Source organism: Arachis ipaensis, chromosome B05 (genome assembly GCF_000816755.2).
Source record: "Arachis ipaensis cultivar K30076 chromosome B05, Araip1.1, whole genome shotgun sequence".
NCBI classification, from domain to species: domain Eukaryota; kingdom Viridiplantae; phylum Streptophyta; class Magnoliopsida; order Fabales; family Fabaceae; genus Arachis; species Arachis ipaensis.
The window spans coordinates 145,521,787-145,535,411 of NC_029789.2; the positions used below are offsets into that span (position 1 = coordinate 145,521,787).

The following is a 13,625-nucleotide window of genomic DNA, read 5'->3' on the forward strand; positions in this document are numbered from 1 at the left end:
GTTTTTTTGTTTGGAGAAACAGGGAAAACATACCACTGCTGTTGATGACATGGAGAGAAATGAGCCAACGAAAACACCTTCAGACAATTTGGCTCCAAATATCTGCAAATCAAGTGGAAAATGATGTTCAGAACCCATCTCTACTCAACCATAAATCCTTAATTCTATTGAAGACCATAACATATACCCTCAGCACCATACCTTGGAAAGAATGCCACAAAGAACCATGAAAATAGCAATTTGAAGAAGACCTCCTAAAACAGCAACAGGTCCAACAGCTTTTAACTGCATGGATACAAATTTCAGAACAGCTGCTCTTTAGAAAATGAAAATTTATCAATATTTTGCAACCCCTAATTGATAGCCTTTGGCAAGGATAACAATATTTCCATTTTAATCTTAAAATCACGAGTTGAGTTGAGATAACCTAGGGTCAAAATATGTGAAATACTATCAATAAGACATGAATAGCAAACCTTTGCCAAGGAAAACTCCAGACCCAATGCAAAGAGAAGAAATACAACCCCAAATTGTGCAACAGTTTCAACCTATATAAAATGTGAGGAGAAAAGGTTTATCCAGTGCAAAACGATTGACAAAAAATTACAGGACACAACTTGCTTAAGCAAAAATGATAGTGAGTTGTTGAGAACAACATACCTGTACCATTTCACTAATGAATTTCAAACCTCCTGGTCCAATAAGGGAGCCAGCAAGAAGGTAGCCCACAATAACCTAAATACATAAAGAAAAGCAGATGAAATCCAATAATCAACATAACTTATTGCAGAAGACCACTAAAAAAAACCACTTATTGTCAATGAAATTGCATAGAAGTCACAAAATGCCACAATGAGTAATAGTAACAGTTACAAACCGGTTGTCCCAAACAGGAAAAGATAATTCCACCAATGGCTGCAGAAACTATGAGAACCACTAAATCCGATATTAGCCTGCATGAATGAACAACGATCACACATCATGATAGAAAATAAATAGGAAAACCAGATAAAAGGATTTCAAAAATTATAAAAAAAGATAGGTATGAGCACATAATATGTTCAACTTATCATCAATAAGGGTATCACAAATAAGGGAAGAAAAAGGAAATATAATTTCCTGAAATCTGCTAGCCTCTGAAATCCAATGCATATCCATTGATAATATAAATTACTAGGATTTACTGAAAGGTAACCACAGTTTAAAATAATAAAGTCATAGTAGATATCAACCTCAAATCCACTTGAAGCACAGGATATTTGGATTTCTTGTTTGACATCACAAAGACATTGTCCTGCCATGAAGTGGCATAAACATGTAAGCAGGAAACACAAAACAAAATAGTTATCAGCACAATAAAGAGCAATCATTGAGGCTTCACATGATACTATAGTGCACCTTTTATGCATCCGAAAAAAAAATTGTGCACCTTTTTGTCAATCAAGGTTGTCACGTCTTCAGAATCTTCATTCTCGAGGGAGAATACATCTTGAAGCTGAAATGGTCTTGTGGAACTGCAACAAATAATCATTAAAAGATGATAAGAGAATTACTGGGTAAATGAAGGATATAACATGTAGCTATCTATTGTAAGTTGTAACAGGGGAAAAAAGACCATACTTTCCCTCATGTGTATCATTTTTCTTTGTTTTATCATGAGTAATTTTAGCTACAGTCTCCAACACAGCCTACAAAACAAGACCAGATTGTAAAAAATGATACTTATATAAAGAAAATAACTTTGGAATAATCCTAATAGAAAGAGCAGCTCAAGCAGAAATTAAACTATGAAAATAATCCAAGAGCAAGAAGTAGTAGTTATCGGCAATAGACTAAAATATTTGAGGGCTTCATCAAGACAAAAAATAGGAGAAATCAGAAACATCAACAGTGGAGTTATGCATGCATATAATATAATAGAGGAATAGAAAATACCCTAAATAGAATGAAAGACATTATCTTAACATTTATAAATAGCATGAGCAGTCCATCACTCCTTAATCAAAGTGATGAATTTTCATACAACCGATTGAACGTTTGAGAATTTAAAAGAGAAAATAGAGATCCCCAATGCAGGTTCATTTCTGTTCTATAATATTATTTGATGTTGACAAGTATATATTTTGGCATCTTTTTATACATAAAGAAACAACATTTTTGTTTGCAGCTAAACAAAATCCACTTTAACATAACTATTAAAGACCACAGTATCAGATCTACCTGTTGATCAGCTACACTGCTATTGAAGCTGCTCTTATCATTTCCTGTCAAAGATGGAAAAGAAGTATGAGAATACCATCACTGGTGATTTCACAAACTTGGGGCAATACTATTCTGGTTCAAACTTTGCAATTTATCATGATCCATCAGATGTACACACTATTACAACGTTAATGCAACCTAAAGAGCTCAAAGATTTAGCACCCCACCAGGAATCCACTAAAACTGAGCAAAGAACAGCTAAATTCATCAACACACTCCTATCTCCACTGCACATGCTTAGCTCTTTTTCCAACTCCAATGCACTAAAAACTACCAAGGAGCTTCTCAAGCTTACCACATTTTCTTCTATGCAAAATTCCAAAGACACCCTCTTCCAACAATACACCATTTATTATTTGCAAATTCAGCTGATTCCACAAGCAACTGTTTTCAATATTTCAGAACTCCAAAACCCAACGACCAACACCAAAACACTAGCAAAGTTGCAAACTTTAACTACCCCATAAAGCTAATTTCTCGGAAGACAAACCGAAAGAAAAACTTTAAATGCAAAATCAGAGAAACAAGAAATAAGATAAAAACCTTCAGGTTGTTCATTCTCAGAGAACTCCTTCTCGAGAACGCGATCAAACATCTTGGCTATGGTTCCATCGTTGGATTCAGGGGCAGAAGAGTTGGGCATGTTCCCGTAGAACCTCTCCCTTGTTTCCTTGTCGGATCTGACTGGCGAACAAACCCTAGCACAGATCGCGAGAAGGAGAACGCAACACCACAACCCAAAAATCCCCCATTTCTTGGGGCCAAAAATCACCATCTCCTTCGTCGTTACTGCGAGCTGCGAAAGCTTCGAGCTTTGCGGTTTTCCCGGGAATTTCGATTACAAAGAAAAAAGAGTGAGAAGTGAAATAGAGAAGGAAAATGGGGAAATGAATGCTGAGAGTAAATGATATTGAAAGTTTCTTTCTTTGTTGTTCTTCTTCGGAGTTGAGAGAGATGGTGGTTTCTTCAAGTTAGTTGCATTCCCATTATTATTTTCTTTTTTCTTTTTTGGAATTTTGATGTATTTTAATTTGTTAGAGTTGAGAGGGACTTTTCTGTAATTTGCGACGCATTTTCGTGTGTAACTAATTAATGTTCACTAATTCTACATTGGACTATCTAATTATCATCACTGTAATAATAATAATTCCACACATAATAATGCATCAATAATTAAACTTTTCCACCCCAAATTAAAGAAAAATATATTAAATGGATAGTTAAAAATTACAAAATAAAAATAATTGGAAATGAAATTAGTTTGACAGAATAATTCAATTCCTTTGATCGGTATTCTCTTCACTCTGTCATAATTTTGATTTGATGTTTGTGTTCATGAACCTAAAATTTTGGCCTAAATTTAAATATTTAACAAAATTAACTAGAATTTTTAGTTTGTTTAATTATATAAACATCAATTGTTTAGCATTTATTGAAACACCAGTGTATTAGTATATTTGAAAATTTTTTTATATATAAAAAGTTATTGTCGAAATAAGCAAAATCTCAAAATTTATGCCAATGAGTTATAGTTTAAATGGCATAGTCTCTCCATACTCAATTAAGATATTGTGGGTTTGACTCTCTTATCTTTGGTAAAAAAAAATAAAAAAATAAAAAATAAATCTCAAAATTTATTCATGACTCTCCAAAGATCAAAATGATGCCATGTCCAAAACGTCACTTTTTTTAATGTAGTATGTATGACCATTACGAAATATTTAATTCAACAAAGTAGTTCACGGACTTGTTCAACGTATAATAATATATGAATCCTATATGTTTTTATTTTTATTTTTTTCCACAAAAATATGTTTCAAAATTTTGAACTCGGGTCTTTATTTATCCCGAAAAGAAGGATATTTGTCAATAATAATCCTCTCCTTAGCTGTTTGGAAATTGGAATTATATACTTCTTTTTGTGTTTTTAATAGGTAAGGTATTATTTTCTCCCTTCATTAATTTAGTTTGGTAGTTTTCCTTTCTCAATTGCCAACTAACGTAGGTTTAGTAGGAAGTTGGAAAAGTATGCTTTTTGTTTGCATATATTCATATTCTACTCTATTGTGATTGTGGTGGTTGCGTCTCTTTTCTCTTTCTTTTTTCCCTCACTTTTGGACTAATTTTCAATTTTGATATCCTTTTGCTTTCAAAAGAAAGGAAGGTATAGATCTACTAGTATTTGACACCCTTTATCTTTGTAATATTCTAAGAAAATCATGTTACAACTTAATGTCACAGAACTTAGCATCACACACTAAAATTAACTAGTGTAAACTGTGCTTCCCATTATCAAGTCAACTATACTTAATTTTTCATTTATTTCATTGTTTCTAATCTTACGAAATTTGCATGTTTTGTGCATCAATAAATTAGAAGAAACTAGTACAATTGCCATTAAATAAAAGTAAAGGGAATATAAAATAGAATTTAATTTTGATGTATTTTTACACATGCATCCAATTTTGTAATGCTACATCAATAAAAATAACTACCGTTCACATTTACGTGAAACAGATATGATTACACGACTATGTAAAACATTTTACATTGTCAGTGCATCAAAATTAAAGTCTCTAAAATATATAGTCCAAAGTTTTGACAAGGCATCTCTTTCTGAGCGTTTGTTTTGAGGTACTGAGACAGAGACTGAGAGACTGAGACTTAGTATTGTGTTTGTTAGTTTAGAGATTGGTACTAAAATTTCTGTCTCTGTCTCTAAAATTTCAGTATTTCAGTACCTCCAAAAAGTAGGGACACAGGAGACTGAAATTTTTAGAGATAGAGACTGAAACTTTAATAACATTTTATACCTAAAATACTTTCATTTCAATTAATTAATTCCAATTTTACCCTTTGTGCAAATTAAATTAGAGTTTCATTCTTGTTTCAATTCCTGTCTCCCATTTTGCACCAAACAGAATACTGAGATTTATTTCAATCCTTATCTCTTATTAGTCTCTGTCTCTCAGTCTCAGTCTTTCCGTCTTTGTCTTTCTACCAAACGCTACCTTTCAGTTTCCTTTGAGGTTATCATGATTGTCAAACTTTTCACGTTGTTGCTTTCTTTCGAGCGAGGACTAAGATGTTCAAAACTAGAAATACTTCCACCCCGTATAAGATTTGTCACATCGTTTTTGTTGATAACTACATACTGCATTGAATATATTACTTGACAGACAATGATAAATATATATAACTTGATATGATCATGCTTTTTTGCATACCCATCAACATTAAAGTCCTTTTCCTTCTAACTGCAAGGCTTGATAAATAGATAATCATTGTTAAGCTTCAAATTTTCTTTGAAAAATGCCAACATCTAGTTGAGTAGTCACCTAACCATTCATAATTATTGCTTGCACCCCAAGGTTCAAAAGTAAAAATTTTGGTGGAACTTTCATGAATCAAACTTGGCATTTCAATGTTAGAAATAACATGGCTTCAACAGTATCATCAAAGAAAGTCTGGTTACCAAAAAGAGTCATGTTAACTTTTCATCAATCTGAATTATGCAAAATATGGTGTCATGTAATCACACATGTAAAAACTAAGGAATGGTAGAAACTAGAAAGACAGATCAACAAGTAACAGATCCATAACCTTCAATTGAGAATGATATAGCCCATCAACAACATAAAGAGAACAACAACAAAACATTTCCCATACTGCTACAAAAACTCTTTATTGAGCCATCAAACTAACCGAATCTAAATTCGTCGTTTCTTTGGGAGTCGACAACCATTATGAGGCTTTCTAGTGGTATCTTCAATGTGAACAACCGGATTTCTACTCTTGTCCGCTCGAGAATCCAAAAAACCCTCCAACCAGCTCATTATTGCTTGCCTTTTTCTCCTGAAATGAGTAAATCCGTTCACTTTCATAACAACAGCTTTCAACCCCAAACCCCTTGCCCTTCGCCCGACAACCTCTGAAGTTGCCTCAGCAGCATACCTAGCAAGCTTCTGCCCTGATTTCATCTCTTTCACGGAACCAACAGAGCCGCTAAGCTTTATGTTCCCTTTAGAATCTGTTACGGTAACAAACGTGTTGTTCCGCAGCATCTTTATATGAACAAAATCGGCGTCTTTCTCAAATTGATTACTGTAAACCTGAAGATGATCCTGGCCATCTTCATCTATAACCCCTCTCACAAAATCCATAGGCCTGGAACTCTTCTCAGTCTCAGTCCCACCATCATTCTCATTGCTTACATTTAGATTCTCCCTATCCCGCATAAAAAAAGGACGAGTACCCGAATCCCGGCCAAAACCCCTCCTATTCTGAGCATAACTGGCACCTCTTGAGTTTGAGTTCTCTCCATTCTGCATGAAAAAAGGAAGATTATCCGGTTGACGGTTGAAACTCCTCTCATTCCCAGCACCACTTCCACTCGTGTTCCACATCACCCTATCCCGGATGGCCTCCGGTAAAGTTTCATTCCCACCTCTCGAGTTTTCATTTAATCTATCCCGCATCGAAAAGGGACGATTAGGATCCGATTCACCAGTTGAAAATCCTCTAACATGCTCTGCAGCATTAAAATTTCGAATAAGACCCCATTACACTCATGACTAGTGACTACCCTAAAAACTAAACCTTCACTTGCAAATTTTGAAACGGTGAAACTGATCCAAGACATCCATTTTCAATTTGCAACCATTTGAGCATTCCAATTCGACAATAACAAATAACAATTGAAACTTCACCTAAAAACACAATAACCATAACGTTTTCCACAAATCCATATCAAACAACTCAGGTTATAAACTTCCAAACACACAATTCACCAACCAACCAGAACACTCACCCTAAACCACTAATCAATAAGCAAAATTTCTAACCAATAAGATCGAAATGCCCTAATCCATGGATGGGTTAAAAATTGAAAGCAAAACAGAGAACCAGGAAATTACCGATGTGGTTTTGCAACGGTCTTGAGAAGAAGGCAGAGATAACAGACCGTGAAGGTTTGGGTGCGAAGAGAGAAGATCCACGGACATGGCAAATTGAAGAGAGATAACGATACATGATCAAAGATTAGGGTTTTCAGAATTTTTTCTTAGTTTTTCTTTCTAGCTCACTCACACTCAACCACAGCTCCATCTCACTGTGTTTTGGGTCGGGTCGGGTCCCATACCCGTTTTACGTGATTCTTAGGCCCAACCATCTCATTTTGGGCTTTTTGAATAAGTATCGTGTCCAAAAAAATAAAAATAAGTATAGTGTCCAATTTAAATAGAAGTAACCTTTCGGGTGTGGGCCGGATTTGCCCGATTCACATCATGTCCAAAAAATAAATAAATAAATAATAGTAGTATATAGATTAAGAAATAATTAAAATTAATTTTTAATTTAGAACATTTTAAATAAAAATTAAAATTTTCTAATTATTTTAGGTAAATACTTATTTGTACACCCAGAAATAAATTACGACTGCTAAGACACTTCATTTAAATATTTAACAATATTTAATGTCTAATGATTCAAGCCCATGTCAACTCTTTTTATGTTCTTGAAGTTAGTGTTCTTCATCGAATTATGTAAATGATTCCCCTTCAAAGTTCAAACAAGATGACATTTTGTAGCACCCAAAAAATTCTTCTACTCCATTCATGAGTCTTGAGGCTTTTACCAATGCCAACTGCCTCTGCCTCTTTTAAGAAATGAACCCTCAGTCCAACTTGACAACCAAGTAAATAATCTTATATTTGAGTGATGAGTTTAATTTATGTTAGAACTATATATATAGTGATGAGTTTATTTTATGAACCAAAATAATAACTTAAGTAAAATTTTAGTTGTGATGTAGTTTTTTCATAGTTCTTGTCAATTAATGGCATGTCCTTTTGTCATTTTTAGGCGTAATTATGTTAAATATATACTAAAATTAGTAATAAAAATTAATTATTAGTGTAGAATATATATAAAATATATATTTAAAATAAATTAAATTATATATTTATATAAAATATATAATAACTAATTTTAATAGTTAATTTTAGTATATAAATACTATTTTTGTTCTTAATAAAATAAAATGCTAAAATAGTAATATAATGTCGATAATGTCGATAGTATGGTTTTCAATGAGCATTAATAGGTATTAATAAGGGGCTATAATAGTGTACATGATGGAATGAGATTTTTTCTGCTTCTTTCATATAATTAAAGTCTTAAAGTATGGCTACGTGTATGGCTTCTACCATTTATGTGTGTCCCTTCTTTTCAACAAGCGATGTATATGAAATTCGGTTCAAATGATGAAATCACGAGTTAGACATATAGTATGGCTAAAGGGTAATTATATTTCAAATATCTGATGAATAGAAAATGACCTTACATATAATATTAGTTATTTTCACGGTTGGTGTAGTTTATTTCTAGGTCCAACAATAAAAAGACATTTTTCATGCTGTAAAGATTATCATATCTAGAAACCTACTTCATTTTTTATTGCTCTACTATTTAATTAACAAATAATAACAAAACTTTCAAAAAGCAAATAAATTCATAACTTTTGTTAACCAGAGTTTGAATTTCTTTTATGACATAAAAAAACATTAATTTATTGCAAAACTATTTAAATAAAAAAAAGATATTTAACAACAGATATGGCTCGTGCAACACGCAGAACGCAGAAAGTAAATAGGGGTGAGCACGGGTAGCGGATACCTGATTACCCGTTCGAACCTGAACTGAACCAATTAAATTAGTTCTGAAATTAATGGATAATTGAGTCCAACTCAAACCAAACCGATAGCTTTTGTTAGTGATTGGTTTGTGTATCGATTTTGGGGTGTGGAACCCGAGCCAACCCGCGAACCCGATCATATATTAATTAAATATAAAAAATAAAAAAATATATATGATTTTTCATTAGACAATAATTATTCATTATTAATATGTTTGGATTTTAATGAGTTTAGTTTTTAATATATTTGGTATTTAATATGTTTAGATTATTTCTATTGATGTTACATGTTTATTACTGGTTGAATTTTTAAGATAAAAATTTGTTTTTTTTTATGAATTTTAAAGTCATCAGGTACCCAATTACCCGAACCGAACTAATCTATTCTTAATTGGTTTGGTTTAATTTAAATATATGTACAAAAAAATGCAAATCCAAATCAAACCTAACCAATTATATTTTGATCGATTCGATTCTAATTTTATCATAAATCCGAACCGTGCTCACCCTAGTATGTAGTATCAAATAAGTAAAAAGTAAAAAACTTTAGCTTAGATGCTAAATGTACGGCTAACACAAGACTTATTCATAAATCATAATGAATAATAAGAGTAAGTAATTGACAAGCTATAGAATGATAATGTCACATTTGCCCTTTGTTCATTGGACAATGTTTCAGCTTTTGTATTTGCATTATTAAAGGAGATGCATTGAGTTTTGTGCATGCAAACCCATACCATATCCCATTTTCTTTTATAATTCCTCTCAACAACAACCCTATTCATCGGAAAAGATGAATATGAAAGAAGTTGTTGTTGTTCCTCGTCTTGTTCTGTTTCTCTTCTTTGCCTTTGGATTGGCACTTTCAGTCTCTGAGTCCAAAACTATTCCTCATGCTGCTGATGATTCTTTCAGTGTTGGCTATATTCAGGTAACTGGGTTTTCATGGAACCCAATAAAATTAAAATAAAAAGATAAAAAAATTTGGAAAAACTAGAAGTTGTTGTTGTTCCTCGTCTTGTTCTGTTTCTCTTCTTTGCCTTTGGATTGGCACTTTCAGTCTCTGAGTCCAAAACTATTCCTCATGCTGCTGATGATTCTTTCAGTGTTGGCTATATTCAGATAATTGGGTTTTCATGGAATCCAATAAAATAATAAAAAAAATATAAGTTTTATTAACAAAAAAGGACTTCTTTTTTGTTATTTCCTATGTATTAATTAAATGTTATTTATTTGTGTGGATAGATGAGGAGTGCAAAGAATTGTTCTTACTTGAACAATAAATACAAGTTGTTCTTCACCAAAGTTTACTACAGATCAGATTAGTATTGTCTTTGGAGATGCTCATGGCAACCAGGTTTTCCCTTTTTTCCCTTCATTTTATTTTAATCTGCTAAAAGATTGGATTTTTATTAAAATATTCAGTTATATATTGCTTTAGGAGGTATAATAAGGTATGAACAATAGAAATTGAACTCAGAATCATGGGTATTCAGTGTTATATATGTTGCTCATTACATGCTAACTTTACTAATTTATTTTATTTTGGAAAAGAAAAATGTCATGTGGTTATAGCAATGTTTCCGAAGAACCCAAACTCAATTACTAAAGGAAAATATGTTTTTACCGTATTAAAAATATAATTATTTATATGAATATTTTTTATTTATTTAAACTTTTGAATTTAGATATGGTATTAAAACTTACCACAAAAATATCCAAAAATCTGTTTTTTTTTTATCGTTTATGCGATCAATATGAGAAGGTAATTATTTTTATTGATGTGGTGTTATATTATTAAATGTACATGTAAAACTACTTACACCGATAGAATATCAAAATTAAATTTTTTAATAAATAGGAACTTTGGCTAGAAGCTTGCTACACTAATAGCTAATGGAACTGTTGGAAACTTAGAGTATCTAACTTAGAGCACTATTGCTCACTTTTGGCAGAAAAGTGGTCTATTTCCTCTGTTTTGGTAGGGTAGACCAAAAGCAAGGAAAGAGATTTTATTTTATTTTTTTAAATTTCAAATATTAAACTCTTTATCAACTTCATTCACACTCATTCTTTGGCCTTTGAATTTTGGTATTTAACTCCACTTTAACTTTGAATTTTCGTTTTCCATCTTTAGATTGAGTTTGATATCAATAAACTACCTCCTAGTGGAATGTACAAATAATACAATTCAACACTAAATAGTAAATGCTTGTTGGTTTTTGAAGCCATTTCTAGTACTAGTATGAACATTGATTATTAATGAGTTAATTAAGCTTCATGAGTGATTAGGTGTAATGAACATATTCAAAGTGATAAAAAACCTCAAAACATGAAAATTTGTACATGTATGTATACATTTAATTAGTTAACAAAGCTGGAGTGATTTCAAAGTATTCCATTTTGTATGTTTCTTTGGATCAGGTATTTGCACCAAGATTGGATGGTTATCCAATATCAGAGACATTTGGACAATGTGCCTCAGACACATTCCATAGAGAGGGTCCATGCACACAAAACATATGTTTTGCATACCTAAGAAGATGTGGTTCCAATTTTAAGGGTTGGATGCCTCAAACTGTCCAAATCTATTCCCAACACTTAGAACACCATGTTACTTTCAATTTCAACACTTTCATTCCCAATGACACTTGGTATGGTTATAATTTCTGCCAAACCCCGCCTCCGCCGCCGTCTCCTCCGCCACATCCTGTTCCTCCTCATGATGATTCTCCTCCACCACCACCGTCGCCGCCACCACATCCTCCTCATCATGATGAGCCTCCTCCTCCACCTCCACCTCCACATTATCATTCTCCCCCACCACCATCACCATCACCTCCACCTCCTTCTCATCCTCCTCCACCACCACCATCACCATCACCTCCTCCCCCATCTCCTCCCCCTCCACCACCATCACTGCCTCCTCCTCCTCCACCGTCTTCTTCAAACCATTTGTCCAATCAAAATTGGATTATATACTTGGTTGTAGGACTTGTTCTTAGTATAATTTGGATGTAGCTAGTTTAAATTTAATGTGATGCACTTGGAATATGTTCTATATATGACTTTATGTCTCTTAAATTTGTAGCAACGGAACTCAATTTATAATCTAGGATGTAGGGACACTATATCTATATCTATGTGTTGTACGGATATGAAATCTTTGAGAAAAAATAAAAGAAGTAGGTACCGGTGGTAGGTCATATACAAATGCATGTGCGGCGGTTTGCATGTGTTGCAAGCAACCCTTGAAATCAATTCCTGAACCTTTTGATTTGGATTTACCCACCATTATTCAAACACATCATTCTATCAAGATACAAGAAATTTGACCATTAACTCACTAAGACTGGGTTTGGTAAAGCTTTTTTAAGAGGTGCTTGTGCACAAGCACCTCATTTTGCGTTTGGTAAATTAAAAAGCCCAAATGCTTATGCTTACGGCTTTTAAAAGTTAGGGGTGCTTTTGAAAGCACCTAGGAGGGAGCTTTTCAAAGCTAGCTTATGCTTACCAAATTTTTTTCATTTTCCCGCACATATTTTTCGCTATTATATTGCCATTAAAATCCTCGTATATTTCTAACTTCTCATCCTAACTTTCACAAATTCTAACACAATCTTCATATATTTTTTATTTTTCAACCTAATCTTCACAAATTTCAATACAAATACATCTCTATCACATATTAGGTATGAACTTCTATCTATTTATGTTATTTTTTTTGCGTTAATTTTGTATTTTTTCAGTAGATCTATTATGTTTGTTTTTCTCTGTTCTTTGAAACGGGAAAAGGTTGATCTGGTTTATGAAAACCAATCATAAAATTTTCTTTGCATGAACATTAGTCAAAATTATAATAACAATATGTATATACATATGTAAATATAGATATATAATTATAAGAGTAGTTTATTTGAGATAAGTGTCCTATTTTTTGTGATCTGTAAAGGTGAGCCAATATATATAGGTGGACAATGAACGTACCCAATACTAACATTGGATTTAGGTAACTTAGTATTTTTAGTAATGATGTTTAGGATAAAATAAAATTTTATGATACTTATATAAAATTTTAAAGTTAAAAAATAAAAGAATTTATTTATTATATTTATGTTTATTATGAATTTTTTATTTTAACATTATTTTATTTTAAAATATTATATAAATTTTAAAAAAATTTGAAAAAAGAAATTATTTTTTGTTATAAACATGTTTATTATAATTTTTTTAACTTTTAAAAGCCTGTTTTACCAAACACAATTGTGGTGCTTGTACTTATTAAAAGTAATTTTTAATTTGATTTTACCAAACGCAAGTACTGCATCTTTTAAAAAGCTATCTTTTAAAAGACAGCTTTCATAAGCTACTTTTAAAAAAGCAAAAGCTTTACCAAACCCAGCCTACATATACGCCACATCTCTGTTTGGCGGTTATTTTAAGGTGACACTTGGTGACAATTTTCATAATTTTAAATATAGTATCACTTATTTAAAAAGAAATAAAATATTTATCAATTTATTAGTACAGTGCTGTTGGTGGTGGGTGAGAACATTGATGAGAGGAACAGTCAGAGATACCCAAAGAGGGGGGGGAGCTTAAACTAAATAAAGATAAATAAAAGGGAAATTAGTTTTAGGATTTTTAAAAAACGACTTCAAATAAAGAA

At 32.3% G+C, this 13,625-nt stretch overlaps 2 protein-coding genes and 1 pseudogene across 2 annotated transcripts in view; 1 reads left to right on the top strand and 2 right to left on the bottom strand.

Moving 5' to 3' along the window:
- Positions 1-3,263, bottom strand: part of LOC107644733 (K(+) efflux antiporter 5) — a 6,191-nt gene extending 2,928 nt beyond the window's left edge. Inside the window, exons 1-10 of the mRNA XM_016348661.2 lie at positions 2,806-3,263; positions 2,221-2,264; positions 1,621-1,688; positions 1,430-1,514; positions 1,233-1,294; positions 878-953; positions 661-735; positions 477-548; positions 202-285; positions 34-102 (exon numbers count right to left, since the gene is read on the bottom strand). Of these exons, the coding sequence (XP_016204147.1) occupies positions 34-102; positions 202-285; positions 477-548; positions 661-735; positions 878-953; positions 1,233-1,294; positions 1,430-1,514; positions 1,621-1,688; positions 2,221-2,264; positions 2,806-3,037 (867 nt within the window). The 5' untranslated portion in view covers positions 3,038-3,263. The remainder of the gene's footprint in view (positions 1-33; positions 103-201; positions 286-476; positions 549-660; positions 736-877; positions 954-1,232; positions 1,295-1,429; positions 1,515-1,620; positions 1,689-2,220; positions 2,265-2,805) is intronic.
- On the bottom strand, positions 5,734-7,358 carry LOC107644735 (probable ribosomal protein S11, mitochondrial). The gene is made up of 2 exons (XM_016348662.2): positions 7,179-7,358; positions 5,734-6,793 (listed from the first exon to the last, which is right to left on the bottom strand). Exons 1-2 carry the CDS (start codon positions 7,291-7,293, stop codon positions 5,973-5,975), a joined length of 936 nt encoding a protein of 311 aa, XP_016204148.1. The 5' UTR covers positions 7,294-7,358; the 3' UTR covers positions 5,734-5,972.
- Positions 9,598-12,170, top strand: LOC107644736 (annotated as a pseudogene).

Coding starts and splice junctions, on each gene's coding strand:
- LOC107644735 (XM_016348662.2), bottom strand. CDS start 7,293: ATGTATCGTTATCTCTCTTCAATTTGCCATGTCCGTGGATCTTCTCTC. Junction 6,794..7,178: donor ACCGTTGCAAAACCACATCG/GTAATTTCCTGG, acceptor TTAATGCTGCAG/AGCATGTTAGAGGATTTTCA.